General features: G+C 51.1%; 1 protein-coding gene across 1 annotated transcript in view; it reads right to left on the bottom strand.

Annotated features, from left to right (window-relative positions):
• SLCO2A1 (solute carrier organic anion transporter family member 2A1) overlaps positions 1 to 15,510 on the bottom strand; it is a 76,594-nt gene that overhangs the window by 42,057 nt on the left and 19,027 nt on the right. The window contains 1 exon segment of the mRNA XM_006179712.3: positions 684 to 821. Coding sequence (XP_006179774.1) covers positions 684 to 821 — 138 coding nt within the window.

Raw genomic sequence — 15,510 nt, 5'->3', positions numbered from 1 at the left:
CACCTGAAGCCCCAGTGCTGCAGCCACGACTGAGGGACACTGCTGCCTCCCCTGCCCCTTTCTCCCTGGCTTCCAGTGACTCCTAGCTGACTCTGACCTCTGCCCTCCCACCCTGACCTCTCAGCCCATCCTCTTTTCCTCTACTTTTATGTGCAGCCACTGAGGGACAGTGTAAAATCCATGTTGCTGGAGGTCACAGAGATCTGATCTTGTCTGGGAGTCAAGGCCATTGAGCAGCTCTGGCTTCTGCCACCCTCTTAAGGACAGGAGCTGTCAGCCTGAGGCTGCCTCCCTGCCCACGTGCCTGGGGCTTGTCTCCCCTGAACTGGGGACGGCAGAGGCCGTATGATCTCGCGGGTGGTCACAGAATTCACTTAGAGGTACAGACAGCCCTGCACACCTGAGGCACGTGGCTGCCCTTGCGGAGCCCTGGCGCCCTCACCCGCCAGGTGTGTGTGCAGAGCACCTGCGCGCAGGGCCAGTGAGGAGGTCAGGTGTCCCCGGGGCTCTGAGCTCAGCATCTGGTACAGAACAGCCTCGGGATATTAGCTGCCTCCAGCAGACCCGTGGCATCTGTCCATCCCCGTGGGTCCACCCCTGCCCCTGTTCCTCGGCCCCTCCCGGACCCCATGATCAAGGGTGGTGCACAAGCGGGGCCTGATGGACCGGAATGTCCTGCTTACCTCATTCAAGCTGGAAATGAGGCCCGAGGAGGAACTGGAGAGGCCGAAGCGCTTCTCGATGGTGGTGAGGCTGCTCTTGAAGTAGGCGCTGTACAGGAGCTGGCAGAGCTGCAGGAGGCCGTGGCACAGCACGAACACCTGCGGGGGAGACCCGGACGGTGAAGCCTCTGACAGCGCGCCGCGGCTGCCCACCCTGGCCCTCCACCCCGGGGCCTTGGTGGCATGGACGCCCAGCAGCCTGGCCTGTTTCCTCCCCTGTTACTGGGGAACAGTTACTTCACTGGGGGGCCTGGGGCGAGATGCCATCATCCTTAGACCAGTTTCACCCACAGCCTCAGGCAACGCACGTGAGCCATTCCCACCATTCCTGCCATTCTTATCACCAGCAGTGTCGTAGGCATCCTCAACAGCAAGAAAACCACGGAGCTGGAGAAGCATCTCGGAGAGAAGGGCATGACTCGGCCAGCAGAAGCTGGGGCCCGGGGCCATGAGCGCCTTGAATTGTCTTCTGACAGCTCTGCCCTCCCTTCCATGTCCTGTGAGGGCTGAGGGCTAGGCTGCAGGCCATTTACATCACTCACAGGGGCACAAGCAAGCTCCACTCCCCTTGACCTGTCCTCCACTCCCCTGCCCTTCCTCCCAGGCCCACCTCTAATACCCCAGGATGGGCTCTCAAACAGGCTGGTCCCTCTTAGGAGGGGGGCATGCGATTGTGCTGGTTCCCCCCTCAGAGGAACGACAAGGGCCAGATCACTGACTCTGCATCCCTCCCTGCACCATATGCTTTGTCCTATGGGTATGAGTAAATGTGACAAGTGATGTGGTTGATGGGACAGATACATAGCGGGGAGGGTACAGAGGGGTTGTGGCATCCAGAATCAGTTGCAGGCGGAGCTCTCCTGGGCTCTTGGCTGAGCAGGCTCAGAGCCTGGAGCCCCACATCCCGAGCCCCCTGGAAGGGCCCCTCCAGGGAAGGGTGGGGTGCCATTATGTTTCATAGTCTGCCAAAGCTCTTCCCTTAATTCAAGGGTTGGCATCTCAGGAGAGCAACTGGGCCTCCACCTTCATTTCCGTTTCCTTGCAAAGCCAAGTCTACTCCCTCGGCGAGGACCCCGCTCCAGGCTGCGGGATCAGAGCTGACCTTCCCCCTCCTACCTGCCAAGGCAGAGCCTTTGTGGGGCCAGGGCACAGACCTAGCTGCTTGCCTCCACATTCAAACCCAAGGAGGTCCTCACACCAGGGAAACAGACACCTCTCCAGGCTGCTGCCCACCTGGAGCCACATGGCCAACTCACTCGTCATCAGTGGCAGAAGGAAGCCTGTCAACCTGGAGGCAGAGGCAGCCCTCCATCCCTGTCCCCTGGGGAGGCTCCGCTTGGCCTCATTTCATGTACTGGAATTCTTACTATTTTGTGATAAAGGTGCTTTTGAAAATGATCTAGTCTCTCTTACAAATGGGGAAACTGACGTGCAGAACTTGTCCACTCCAGGCATCTCGTGTGCCCAGCACTGACCATCCCCTAAAGGCTAATGCCCCCCAAACTCTTATCTGTAGTCCCCTTCTCTGGACACGACACTCTTTCTGCACACATTCAGTGGAAATCCCATTTGTGGCACTCACATCTCAGACCCTCATCCAGAACTTCCCCCCGACCTCCACATTCAAGTCTATCCCACCGGGTGCTGGACGTGTCCACCTGGGCACTCTCAGACCCCTCAGACTAATGGCTTCACAGATCAGGCTCAAAGTCCTCTGCCACAAACCCCTCCTGTTTTTCCTTTATCCCCATCACCTTCACTCAGTTCCTTAAGCTGGAAACTGAGAGTCCTGCTGGATGCCTGTTCCTCACCCTCTGGCATCTGGCGCCATTGCTAAGCCCCTTGATCTCTTCTGGGCGCCTCTTGCACTTGACCTGCCCTCAGTCTCCAGGTAATGCCTTGCCTCGGGCTCTCTCCTCTCTCCCCTGGATTCCTTCCGCAACCTCTCACAGATCTCCTGTCTGCCCCCATCAAACCTCCCATCCCACCACTCCAGAAAGAGATTTATCAAACACAGATGTGAGCAGGTTACACCCAAATGAACACCTTTCACTGGCTCCCTGCTTCCTACAAGATAAAAACCAATGCCCTTGGTGTGGTACCCAAGATGCTACAGGTCCTAGACCTTGCCTAACTCTATGGCTCCACACCCTGCTGTGGCGGATCATGTTTTACAAAGATGGCTACACCCATTTTCCTGTCCCACATACACCTCTTACAATGTGACAGTGACATTTGTTCATCAAGAAGTGGGTTGGTGTTCCCTCCCCTTCAGTATGGGCCAATCTTAGTTACTTGCTTCTAGAGAAGAGAAGGAAGCGGAAGTGGTGGTCTGTGACCTTGAGGACACGTCCTGAAAGTCCATAGCGAATCCCCCTGGCTCTTTCTCTCTAGGGACCCTTAGACCCCAGACATCACACTATAAGGAATCCCAGCCTTCTCTACTCACAGGGAATCCACAGGCTGGGGATTCAGACAACTCTAGCTGAAGTTTCAGCCTGCAGCCAGTGTCAAGGGCCAGACGTGCTGCTAAGAGAGCCTTCAATGCTGAGTGCAGCAGAAATGGGCGATCCTCACCAAGCCTTCTATAGACGGCAGATCCCTGACCAAACTAAATGTTGCCGCTGTGTTAAGCACTAAGTTCAGGGCTGCTCTGTTCTGCAACACTATCACTAAAACATCTCGCCCTTCAAACTCCATCAAGGTCATACCACCCCACAGCATGCATTCACCATCTGCGTCTTTGCTTACGATCCTCACAGAAACATCTTCCTCTTCTTTATCTGGATAACTGCCTCACCCTTCAGTGGCCCCCTGACCCAGCATGGGGCCCAGGGATGCATCTAGTTCAAGGTAGCTTCTGAAAATTCGGGCACTTGTCACTGAACTCTGCGCAGAGGCATCTTGCCAGCTGGGCACACGGCTAGCATTTGGGGCAGAAGCCAGCAGAGGAGTGAGGGCTGCCTGACAGCCCGGGGGAGAGACAGAGAGGGCCGGACCAAAGTCCAGGGCAGTGGCGAAGTGGGGAGGGACCAGTTCAGGGGCTCCTGCAGAGGCTGAGTTGACAAGTCTGTCCCTGATTCAAGGTGGAAGAAAAGGGGCGGAATTTCCAGCCTGAGGGCCAGGAAGGGGGCAAGGTCACGTGTGGAGACAGGGGGCCCAGGAGGAAGAGGGTATATGGAGAGGAGGGCAATGAGTTCCGTTTGGGAAAACCCGAGTGTCTGAACATAAAGCTCAGAAAAGACCAGTCTCCCTCGAACCAAATTAGTAATGAATTAACAGGAGTGACTCATCTCTACCCAATTCTCTCGCAGTCTCATGAGAGGAAGGCGAGGAGAGTGGGAGAAAAAAAACTCTGTCTCAGATCTTTTCCTGAAAGATATGCCTTTGCTCTTTCCAGTAAATACAAAAATCCCTTCAGATACGAGGTGGAAGACTCCACCGAGAGCCAGCTGGCTCGCCCCTCGCTCCCCACCCACCGCCACAGAGCCAGGCACACCATCAGCTGTGGGGTCCCGTAGCCCTGTGAGGTCGGGGTCCCTTATGGGTGCCCCCACAGAAATGTTGGCAGATATCTGGGCCCCAGGTTCCAGCGGATTCAGCAGATGAAGAAGAATGAGATCTGTGGCTGCAGGGGAGGGAAAGGTGGGCAGGAGATGCCAGGAGAAGAGAAAGAAGTGGATGGAGGGTTCCAGCAGAGCTTTCTGGCCCGGGGCTGCTCAGGGTCATATCATAGCCATCTGGTCCCCCCTACTGAGCTTATGAGGACAGGACCCAGGCTGCTCAAAGTTACTGGGGACTCACTCCATGGCCGGCATGACATGGAGCAGCAAACACTGCAGATACAAGGCAGGACAAACAGGAATCCATCCCTCTCAGAGAACATGAGGTTTATGAGTGTAAGCAGATGGACTGACAGGAGAAGGAAAGGTTTGCCGGTTGGGTTGCAACCCACCGCCACCATTATGTAGACAACATAGTGTTACGGGATTTGATGGTTTGGGTTTGAGAATCAAACAAGCCGAGGTTCAAATCCTGAGTCTGTAAGGAATGGTGTGACCTTTGGTTCTGTATTTGACCCTCTGAAAGCAGTCTCCCGTGATAATACCGCTGCCTTGGGAGGCTTGCACAAGAGAGAGGCTGTGTTTAAAGTGCCTGGCACTCTGCCTGGCCCACAGTGAGGGCTCTGCCTTCTAGAGGGATATTTAGTAAGTCCAGGCTTTCTCCACTCCCTCCTCTTGCCCAAGTAATTGAACCTCTCTGTCGCTTTCAAGTCTCCTATGGCATGAAAACTCTAGGACAGAATCTCCCAAGATGTGTTACGCAGAGCACCACTTGCTGGAGATGCTCCAAGCTGAAAGGATTCCCAGAAGAAAAAAGTCTGAAAAATTTTGCACGCTATGATCCTCCCTTGTGAATATTTACAACTCACATGAGCATATTAAAGGCTCTAAGAAAACCTTCGTTAAAGAGTGGCTTAACTCTGTTTTACCTAACCTTCTCCATTGCTTCTTTAGTCATGGAACCCCTCTTCCCCTCCATATACACTAAAAAAAAAAAAAAAAAAAAAAAAAAATACACACACACACACACACACACACATATATATGTATATGTATATATATAAAACAGATACCAGCATTCTGCAGAATATACTTTAGGGAAAGATTCCATTTTAAAAGTAGCTTATGGTAGAATATGAGTCTTGAGATTTCTTCACAAAAGGACAAGAAAATAAAGACATATTACATGGACTGTATGATCTTTTTAAAACTAGCACACCAGCATTTTCTACCTCCTCACTCTACTTTTTTTCCCTTTTTATAACACTTATTGCTTCCTAAAATTACATCATGCCTTTGACTTCTCACTTACGGATACCCACCTCCACCAAAATGCAGACTTCACCCAGGAAAGATGAAATGTGTTTTTTTTTTTTTTTTTAGGATGCCACAGCCCTGTAGTCTGAAATAATGCCTAGTCCTTAATTAGTGCTCAACATTGTCAAGTACATGAATACGTCTTTCAATATTCTAACTGATGAACCCTCATCCAGAATGTACAGCCATCGGAGTAGCCATTCGGGAAGCTGCAGATTTGTTCCAATGATCTGTCCTCAATCATTATAAATTCCCCCTTCAGCATTGCTTTTCATCAGTCTACGAGCCACAAAATCTATAAGGCACAAAACATCATTTGTCAGTTTAACTGCCCCACTTATTTACTTGGCTCAATTCTAAATCATTTTTGGCTATTTCTAAACTCAGACTAAAAAGTTAAAGATTTGCATTTGTGTATGAAAAGACTTCCTGGGGTGGTGGAAATATTTTATATTTTGATTATGGCAGTATTTACACAGATGTATACATCTGTCAAAACTCATCAATCATTTAAAATCTGTGCACTTTATTATATGTAAACTCTACCTCAATACTAACTGATTTAAGGAAAAATTAATTTAAAAAAGATTTGCAACCAGGAAGGTATTCAAAATAATGTTCTGAGGCCTTGAAGGGAATTCCACAAATAGTTTTAAAAAACGTATTATGAGCATTGGCAATGTCACTGAAATAGATCTGTTTTTCCAAGGGGCTCACTTTGAAACCGTCAAAACCCGTGTAAATATCCAAGTGTGTATGTGTATGTGTGTGCTAATGTAAACATCTAGGTTTTCACCTGTGTGTGTTAAAAGGATACATGTCTTTAGGCACATCTTGCAGAAGGAAGCTGGCAGGGAAAGCTAATGTAAGGGGACGACATTCTTGCAGGGTGTGGTGGGCAGGAAGCTCTAAGACTTGTAACGTAACTGCTCATGCTCACGGCTCCATTCTTTTTCCAATCTTAACAAACATAAGGAGGAAGTTCAGGGAGGAAGGAAGCAGGAAAATTTGAGTGCTCCTGAAGATCTTTCTTCTAATAAAGAGGAGTCTTTTCACCACTGGTGCCAAAGAGCTAAAAAAAAGTCGAAAAGATGCTGAGATGCCAAGTGAAAAGCTGTAAGTGAGTAATCGGGCCAGAAGGTGATCAGTCAGGGCAAGGAGGGAAAGGCTCGCAGCTCAGATCAAAGTCAAGCCTAGCTGTGCTCTCCTATGCGCACATGGTCATGGCCCCCTTTTCCAAACTAAACACTGGAACTATGATCTGTGGCATCTTATCAGAGTCAAAGGGACACTTGGAAAAAGTTCTGAAATTGCATCCCCATCAGGTTATGACCCGTTTAACCACTGACCCTGCGGCCAACCAACTCTGATTTGGTCCAGACGCATCCTGATGAAGGCAAAACTCTAGAAACCTCACCTAATGCCTTAGGTCCACTGGGATGTGATGTCTCAGAGATAGTTTAATATACTGAGAGAGCCCTGGAGTGGGAAGAAGGCCCTTCAGGGACAGGAGATGGGGCTGGACTGGGACACAGGCTGTGACCTCCCAGTTTGGAACAACTGCTTTGATCCATAAACAGCAGCTGTCAGCCGTCTAAATGGAACCATTCTTCGGAAAGAAGGAAAGAAGGAAGGGAAAAAAGAAGAGAGAGAGAAGAAAGAGAAAACAAGAACTCAGTGATGCTTTATTCTCGCCCTCTCCCCACCAGCAGAGCAGGGAGAGCTCAGCGGCGTGCTGAGGGCCACTCTGCAGTTCTTTCTGAGTCAGTGAGGAGACTCCGAGGTGCCGCTTGCTTTGGCTCCTCCCAACTCTGTGGGTCAAAATCTGGCCCCAGAGTCCACACTACTCCTCCTCTCTCCAGGCTGGAGTGGACTCCTCGCCCCCGACAGGGAGGAACAGCTCTGAGGCTCCTGCATCTCTTGGGCAGCAGCAGAACTGCCCAGCCATGCCAACGACCCAACTGGGAGTGAGCGGCACCTGGCATCCAGAAGCTCCCTTTACAGTCAGCGGGAAACCCTCCGACATAATCATTTATTTTTGTTCTTTCATATTTTTCCCTTTATTTTGGATCAATGTTTTACAGGCACATGTTTTAAAAATCAAGTTACATGGAAGGGCTTAGAATGACGAGGCCAACCCTGCGCTCAGCTCAAGCCACCGCCACGACAGAAGAGGAGTTAGCGCACTTATTTTTACACCTCCCACCCCTCTCCCTATTGCTCCCAACTTTCAATAGTTTTATCAGGATTTGTACACTTATTGGATCATTTCACTTTGTGGCAAGCGAGCTGGGGGCCAGGAGCGGGTTTCCCTCCTGGGCACGCACATCCGCACTAGCTGATGGTCCCTCGGTTCCTGGAGAGAAGGTTGCTTGTAATTTTCTCGGAGTAAAGGGCCACTCTGTATTAACCCCTCGGGTTCAGCTCCACTGGTCACCTCTGCCTTCTGCCACACCTGCCCACTCTGAATTTGCTGCCCTCCAGGGCTGTGCCAAGTCCCAAGTCCAAGGGCTCCCCCACTGTCAGCCCCACGCAGGCAGGTACTTAAGAGCCTGCCTCCTCTACTCTATTTCATCCCTCATCACTTCCCAACCACCTCCCATCTTGCTGAGATTATTGAAATGTTTCATCCACTCATAATCCCTCTCCCTTTCTTTTTTCTGTTATTGGCTTTCACCATTTTTGAATCCATTGCTTTCACCATCATGAGACGAGGGGAGATAAACATGAGGGGAACCTACCTGCCATCTTGAATTATGAACACACTACTTCCTGATGTGAGATCTAGCAGACAAATTAAAAATTCTGTCCCTACTTTTTCAATGGGAAAAAAAAGGAGTATGTACTGTCAGGGAGCTAAGTAGTCAAACCAAAAAGTACACCCAGGTCCTTCTCTACAACCATCCCTCCCTCACCCCCCACGTTCATGCATCCTGGTACCTCATTTATTTAATCTTCCATAGTGGTTGCTGTGTCTCCAACAGGAGGCTCATAGCCCAAGAGAAGTACTGGCTTTGGGTGTCTGCCAATCTCCACTTAAATCTTTCTATTTTTTTTTTTTAGTGTCTCTACCCTCGTGGCCAATTCTGAGTCCTGGTTGGAAGTTTACCGAATGGGTAAGACCTGGGAGGTAAAGCTCAGGGCTCAAGGGGTCCTAATGCAATGGGGGCAAAGAAGGAAACTCAGAAAGGGTGACTTCTGGCTGTTTCCCAATGACCTCGGAGATGCAGCATCTGACAGGGGAGGAGGGTCTGTGGTTTGGCACCTCTGAGGCCCAAGTGAGAGGTCCCTCAGAGCTGGAGACGTGAGGGGATCCTTCCAAAAGAAGAAGGAAGCAAAGCAAAGATGCGCCCTGGAATGGTCCTCCGTCAGCCAGTCAGCCTGCTTACCCTCCTGTATCTTCAGCAGGGTGTGATTTTGGAACCAAACCATGGCCCAGTGGCCCCAAAGGGGGAATGTCTCTTTTGAGAAGTGATTCAGGAAATCAAGTGTGTTCCCATGCAGGAAGAACGTCTGAACAAGATAAAGTTCAGAGAGTCAGAACAGCCAGTCGAGGGTCCGCGTTGGTGGCAGTCACAGCAGTGGTAACAGAAGGCAGCTTCGGTATTACTCGTATTCCTATGATCTAGAAACAGCCTTTGGAAAGACACAGCCCTGGGGCCCTTAGAAGTATAAAAATCAGAACACCGTAAAAAGAAAAACAGGTTTCCCTCGCAGCTTCCTTGTTCCTTAAGAGGGAAGCGCCCAGACTGGGGAGTTGGAACAAAAATCGCGCCTGTGCGGGAAGCCCTCTGGGCCAGACCCCTGACAGTTTCTCTGCTCAGTGCAATTTTTCTCCCCAGCACCCCCTTGCCAGCCTCTGCTGTCCACACAGTGGCCTTACTGTCTGGCAGGGTTCTTCCAATACAACCGAGAAAGGCCATGTCCATGGGAGCTGCTCCAGGGAGGACTGGAGCCTCAGTGGAGCCCAGGAGCCACTGGGAACCACAACAAGCCCAGAGGAGCCGTGCCCCGACGTGGACTCCGCCTGGGGATGGGGCGGGGCTGGTCAAAGCACCTCTCAGAGCCGGGTCTCAAAGGTCAGATCAGGAGCTTTCGGCCATTTTTAGTGAAGTCCACATGGCTTAGATAAAATCTCACCCAAAGGCCTCTATGTAAGAGATAACGGAATTGGACACTGGAAGTCCCAGTCTGCATAATTGTGTAGTTCTTGTGGTTATCATGAGCTAGGAAAGGCCTTTGATAAAACAGAGTCCCCAGGGCCCTTGGAAGTATAAAGATCAGAACTATCTGTAAAGAAACACGTGGGTTTCCATGGCAGCATCCCTGCTGGAAGGGACACTGGCACGGAGAGGGGAGGCAGACAAGCTTCCCCACTCTTAATACTGGTAATCCTCAAACATTTTTGGCCTTCGGCTGTGGTGGTTTTGTTTTCTTTTTAGCCTGGCGGTGCTAGTCTGGAGTTTCGCCCCAAGGATGAGAAAGGCAGATGGTTGGATTGACCAGGGACGTTTGTGAGGGAAGATAAAAGAGCAAAGGTCAAGAGACTGCCCGAGGTACAGGACCTGTGGTTGGGGCTTTAGAAATCACAGATTACCAAAAAAAAAAAAAAAAAAAAAAAAAAAAAATTCTGGAAGAGATGAAACATGATCACATGAGACCAGATGAATTTATCAGATTAGCTAGAAGCGTGGTGCTTGAGCGTTCCCAGAAAAACAAAAACTCTGAAACAAACTTATCATTGACATTTATGCAAAGATGTGTCCAAATTCTTCAGAGACTCCCAAAGTCACTTTTTTTTCAAGTCAAAAAGCTTTCCTTCATGGAAAACAAGTGCCACTCGTCTTTTTTGGCAGTTGCCACGAGAGAAATTTGTTAGGTGCAACAAGGTGCCATTAGGGAAACTGCTTTGAATCCATTTGTGGCAGGAAATGAACATTGAGACTGTATTAATATGGGGACTTCACCTATTTTATGCGCTTCCTATTCTCTGCACAACAAGATGGGAGGCTAATATTTTCCCCTCACCTCCCTGAAGGGTTTGCAGTTAAGCCCTTCCCTTCCTGACCTCAAGGAAGGGGAAGTTAGTGTTTCAGATAGAAAGTGGGGTGTGGGGTGTGGTATCAGAAGAGCACAGGACCCTGGGAGCTGATCCCAGGAAGCTGGCCAGGAAGGGGGGACCCCACTGCCTTCGTGGCTGGCTTAAGGCCACAGGGAAGCACCAAGGAGTTATCCATTTTCTTCATATTGTCTGGATTCTTTGTTTACTTACTAATTTCTGTCTCCCCATTGGTCGGTCACCCTGTCTACATCTGGCCAACTCTCGGGCATGTAACAAATGTCCAGTGAATGCCTGCTGCATAAAGTGAATCCTCATACCGCCCTGAGAGGCGGCATGATTCCGCTGGTTTATGGATGAGGAAACTGAGGTTCAGGGAAGCTTAAAAAATTGTCTCATCACACAGTTTGTAAATGGTAGCAGCCGTTGGATACCAAGTCACACCCTCTTTCTGCTCCACCCAGTGGCCCAATCGTAAGAGTTTGGGGGAAGGAGGCTTCACTAAACCTGCTTTCACCAAGATTGCCAGGTACCTAATTGCCAAATCCAGCAGACTCCCCAACGGCTTTACCTAAGTTCTGCAGCGTCTGACATTCTCGTTTCCCCTGCATCTGTGATGTCATTGGCATGCCTGAATCTTGCTGTCTCTCTAAGTGGTCTTCCTTAGAAACCCTTGGGGAGCTCTTTTCTGCCTCCCCACCCCATGTGCATGGTGCCCAGATTCTGTCCTCAGCCCTTTGGCCCATCTCTCTCTGCACACGCTAGCCCTAGGCAATTGCTCACCCACCCAAAATGTCATCCTCGGCGGAATTCCAGAGCCTCCAGTCCACAGCTGGGGTACAGACCTCCCTCCTCAACGCCCTGCTTCCCACACATTTCAACTTTGACTTCAGACCAGTAACTGAAATACATGCCCCAAACCATATTGTCATTCCGCACTGCCTCCTCTGGCTTCAAGTGCTCACCCTGGTGCTTCAACCTCCAAGCCAAGGCTCGACCCCGTGCCATGTCTCTACCTCTACTGCCACCCTCCTTCCGCGCCACCTTCAGATGCCACCCAGGCCACTGCCACAAGTTCCCACCCTTTTCCAAACCCACTCCTTCCTCCTTCTAATCTAGTCTTTAACCAGCAGCCAGAGAAATCTTTTAAGAAACTTTCTATGTATAGCACTCATCAAAAAAGGCACACGTCTTAAGGGTACAGCTTGATAAATTTCACACACGGAGGACACGTGAAGGACCAGGACCCAGATGGAGAAACAGAACACTTCCAGCTTCCCAGAAGCCACTGAGCGCCCCTCTCAGTCACCACCCATCGCCAAGGTAACGACTCCCCCCACACCTAGCAGCGTGGGTCAGTTTGCCTGATTCGTACATTACAGAAATTCCATCATATCGTAGGTCAGCATTGAGCTTCTGAAAATGGAGATCAGAGCCTGTCATGACCCTGTTGAAAAACCCTCCAATGCATTCCCATCAGCTCTGATTAAAATCAGAAAGCAGCCCAGCCTACAGGGCCCTCCCTGCTCCATCTCCCACCCACCGCTGATCTCGCCAAGTTTCCCACCGCAATGGCCTCTCCTCGGGTGCATTCCTGGAAAATCCTTGGCCCCTGTGAGATGATGTGCTGCCCCAGAGTCTTTGGGGGTGGGGGCCATTCTCTCTACCGGGGGGGGGGGCTCTCCATTCCCACCCCCTCCATTGGCTGGCTTCTATTCACCTGTCTGTATGGTGGCAAAGAATGTCCCTCCCGTTACACATTCTGCATTGTTCCTTCGTGGCACTGAGCCCAGGCTGCAATTACAAGCACCTCAAGTGTTCGGGGCCCCGCGGCAGTCCTGGCACCCAGCACTTAGCTGCCGCTAGCCAGCGGGGCAGAGTAGGGGAGTGACCACAGACATGCTGCTGCTACTTTATGAGGAGGAGGCAGTCCTTCGGCAGACATCTGATGATGTGCACATCGATGGGAAGGAATACATTTCAGTGACTGACACTGCCAGTTATGTAGGCACCCGTAAGCCGTTAAGTAAGCGGATATAAAATTATCAAAATGGACTGTAAATTCCTTGAAGAAACAGGTATTATTTTTCCTTCTATTGTACCCATTTATCCCCTAAGGAGATAAATCAGTTACTTAATAAGCCCTTGTAAATTCTTTCATTGTCATCAGAAAGACACTCAGGGCCAGCTGCACATCAGAGCTCCCAAACATCTCCACTTGGAGAAATAAAACCCTGGGCTTGTATTCGCCTCTTGGTCCTGCCAGGATTTTTTAGCAGACAAGAGACTGCAGACTCAGGCTGAGCAGTAAGGAGGTGGATGTCTGGGTGTTCTCCCAAGGCCGCCAGGTGAGGAGCCTGAGGTTCCATTGGGAGCAGTGAGTACCCTGGCGGGCTGAGGAAGGAGCCTTTGCCCAGGGATGCCCCTGCCTGGGTAGCCTGTGCCCACCTACCCCAGCCATCCCATCACCCCACAGAGGCTGCTGAGCTCCTGATGAACCACGTCATGACCAGCCCCATCAAAGCCACCATGGAGGTCTGAGAACCAAGCTTCCAGAACCTGTAACAGAGTTGAAGATAGCAGACGCTTGAGATAAGAGGCTGCCCCCCCCCCAACCACAAGAGACCAAGACACGGACAGGCATGGACACCACGATGCTGGGCCTACTAATCATCACACTGTCCCCTCTCACTGCTCAGTGTCAGAGCTTTCCCTAAGGCTAAGGCATTCCGGAGTCACATACACGCAACAGACAGGCGTGCCCGGCCGCCACCCCCACCACATGTACTCACAGAGGCTGGGACTTCCTTGTCACAGGCTTGTCACTGGAGAGATGCTTTCCTGCATGGAAGGTTTCTCACACCCCATCCTGGTCACCCTGGCATTCCTCTGCCTGCTGGGGATCGATCCAACTGCTGATCTCATAGGTGCCCACTTCCTTCTAAGACACCATCATTCCAAAACCAACAGCAGCTCCCTTAAAACTCTGTCCCTTGGCAGCCAGGCTAAGATGTTCAGAGCAGATTGCCTCTACACAAGATAACTGTCACACTTTTGTGGTCACACTCTCTGCTTTTCTTTTGGCAGGTGGAAGGACAGCGAGAGGGAAAAGGCTTTTTGTCCAACATTCAAGCCTCTCTATCCCATCAGATGCCTCAAGAGGATGAAATGTCCCTCCTAAGCACTGTGCTATGTCCCAACACTTGACCTCCTGGAGATGGCTGAAGGGACATGGAACCTGGTGCTCTTGGTTTCCCACTGACCAATGACAGTCCAAATACCAAGGAAATGAACCCAAAGGACTACACCACCTGCAGATGCCCCAGGCAGGGAAACCGTAATATTTTTCGCCACCATGCCCCATGAGCCTCCACTTCACCTCCCCTGCAGCCCCCCAGCATCTCTGCTATGATCCTCACAACTGAGCTCACCCCTCCATCCAACTCCCTCTGTCTCTGTTAAAGATATTCTCTGCCGCCCATGCTGCCCCCAGCCTCCTTGCTGGGTGTTATGGGTTGAACTGTGTTCTGCAAAAAGATATGTCAGAGGCCTAACCCCTGGTACCTGTGAATGGGACGTTATTTAGGGTCTTTGCAGATCTAATCAAGTTATGAGGAGGTCAGACTGGAGTAGGGTGGGCCTTAATCTAATGACTGGTGTCCTTATGAGGAGAGCAACTTTGGATACAGAGACGCAGGACAATGGAGGCAGAGAACGGAGATATGTGGTTACAGGCCAAGGAACACTGAGGATTTCTGGCAATCACCAGAGGCACTGGGGCATGCCCTGCGACTCCCTTGGTCCCCTTCCCTCATTCAGTGACAGAATCCTGTCCCTCTGGCCCAGATGTCCTTAGCTGACCCTGCTAGAAACCTGGGCCCCTTTTCCTGGGCCCCTCACACTTCCTCCTCCAGCTCTATCAGGAGTCTGTGCTCACCTGCTTTCCAGGTGACTGAGTGGCTTTATTTTTCAATTGTTCAAAATCTCTCCAAATTTACCCAGCTATTTTCTTAATTCCTCTATTACTCATTATTGTCCATTCTGGGCAAACACCCTGACAGCCAAGGCCTCCTAGGCAGGTGTCCGTTCCCTGCCTCAGCCCCTCTCATCCTCGATTTGACCAGCTCTGGGCTCCACTCCCGTGCCCTGGGGCCCCCTTTTTCATTCCCAGGTTCTTCTGCCTTCCAGCCACACCTGGAGGGTCCTGACTGCTCACAGTCCATGAGTATTTCCCCCAAATGCACAGATCTCTCCTCTGTGTGAGCCAGAGTCCAGGATGCCCACATGGGATGGAGGGGCCTTCCTTCTCTCCACAAGTGGAAACTGCTCCCCCTCCTTTCTTTCCAAGCTGTCTTGGAATGCCCTGCCTTCCCGGCTGATGGCAAGTTCTCACAAGGACCAGAGAGTCACTCTGCAGGCGTTTCTCCCCAGGATGGAGAATGGCAACTCACCAGTTTTTCTAGAACTTATAAAAGGCAGAACTCCAGACTGATTGGCTTTTCCAGACTCACTCAAACCCTGAGCCTGCAGCACGCTGACCTGTAAGGGGCTCCTGACCTCGCACGGCTGGCCTGCTGGGGAGGCAGCAGCAGCCCCTTCACACTGAACTTCTGTCAACTCCTTGAACTTGGCCCTCTTCATCTGGGGTCCAACTCCTTGTGCGTGCTGCCCTCGGCCCTCTTCTTGTCCCCCTACCCGCCCTGTGCCTCCTTGCCGGCCTGACTCTGTCTCCCCTGTCAAGCTGTTTGAACATCACTTCCCCAGCAAGCGTAGCCGGTCCCTTCTTTAGGCTGCTCCCCTGCTGACACATACTCCCACAGGAGCCTGTGGACCCTCCCTCTGACGCCAT

The sequence above is a fragment of the Camelus ferus genome, chromosome 1, assembly GCF_009834535.1.
Source record: "Camelus ferus isolate YT-003-E chromosome 1, BCGSAC_Cfer_1.0, whole genome shotgun sequence".
NCBI lineage: Eukaryota > Metazoa > Chordata > Mammalia > Artiodactyla > Camelidae > Camelus > Camelus ferus.
The sequence above is the reverse complement of the archived record's forward strand: the minus strand, read 5'-3'. Positions and strand labels throughout refer to the sequence as shown.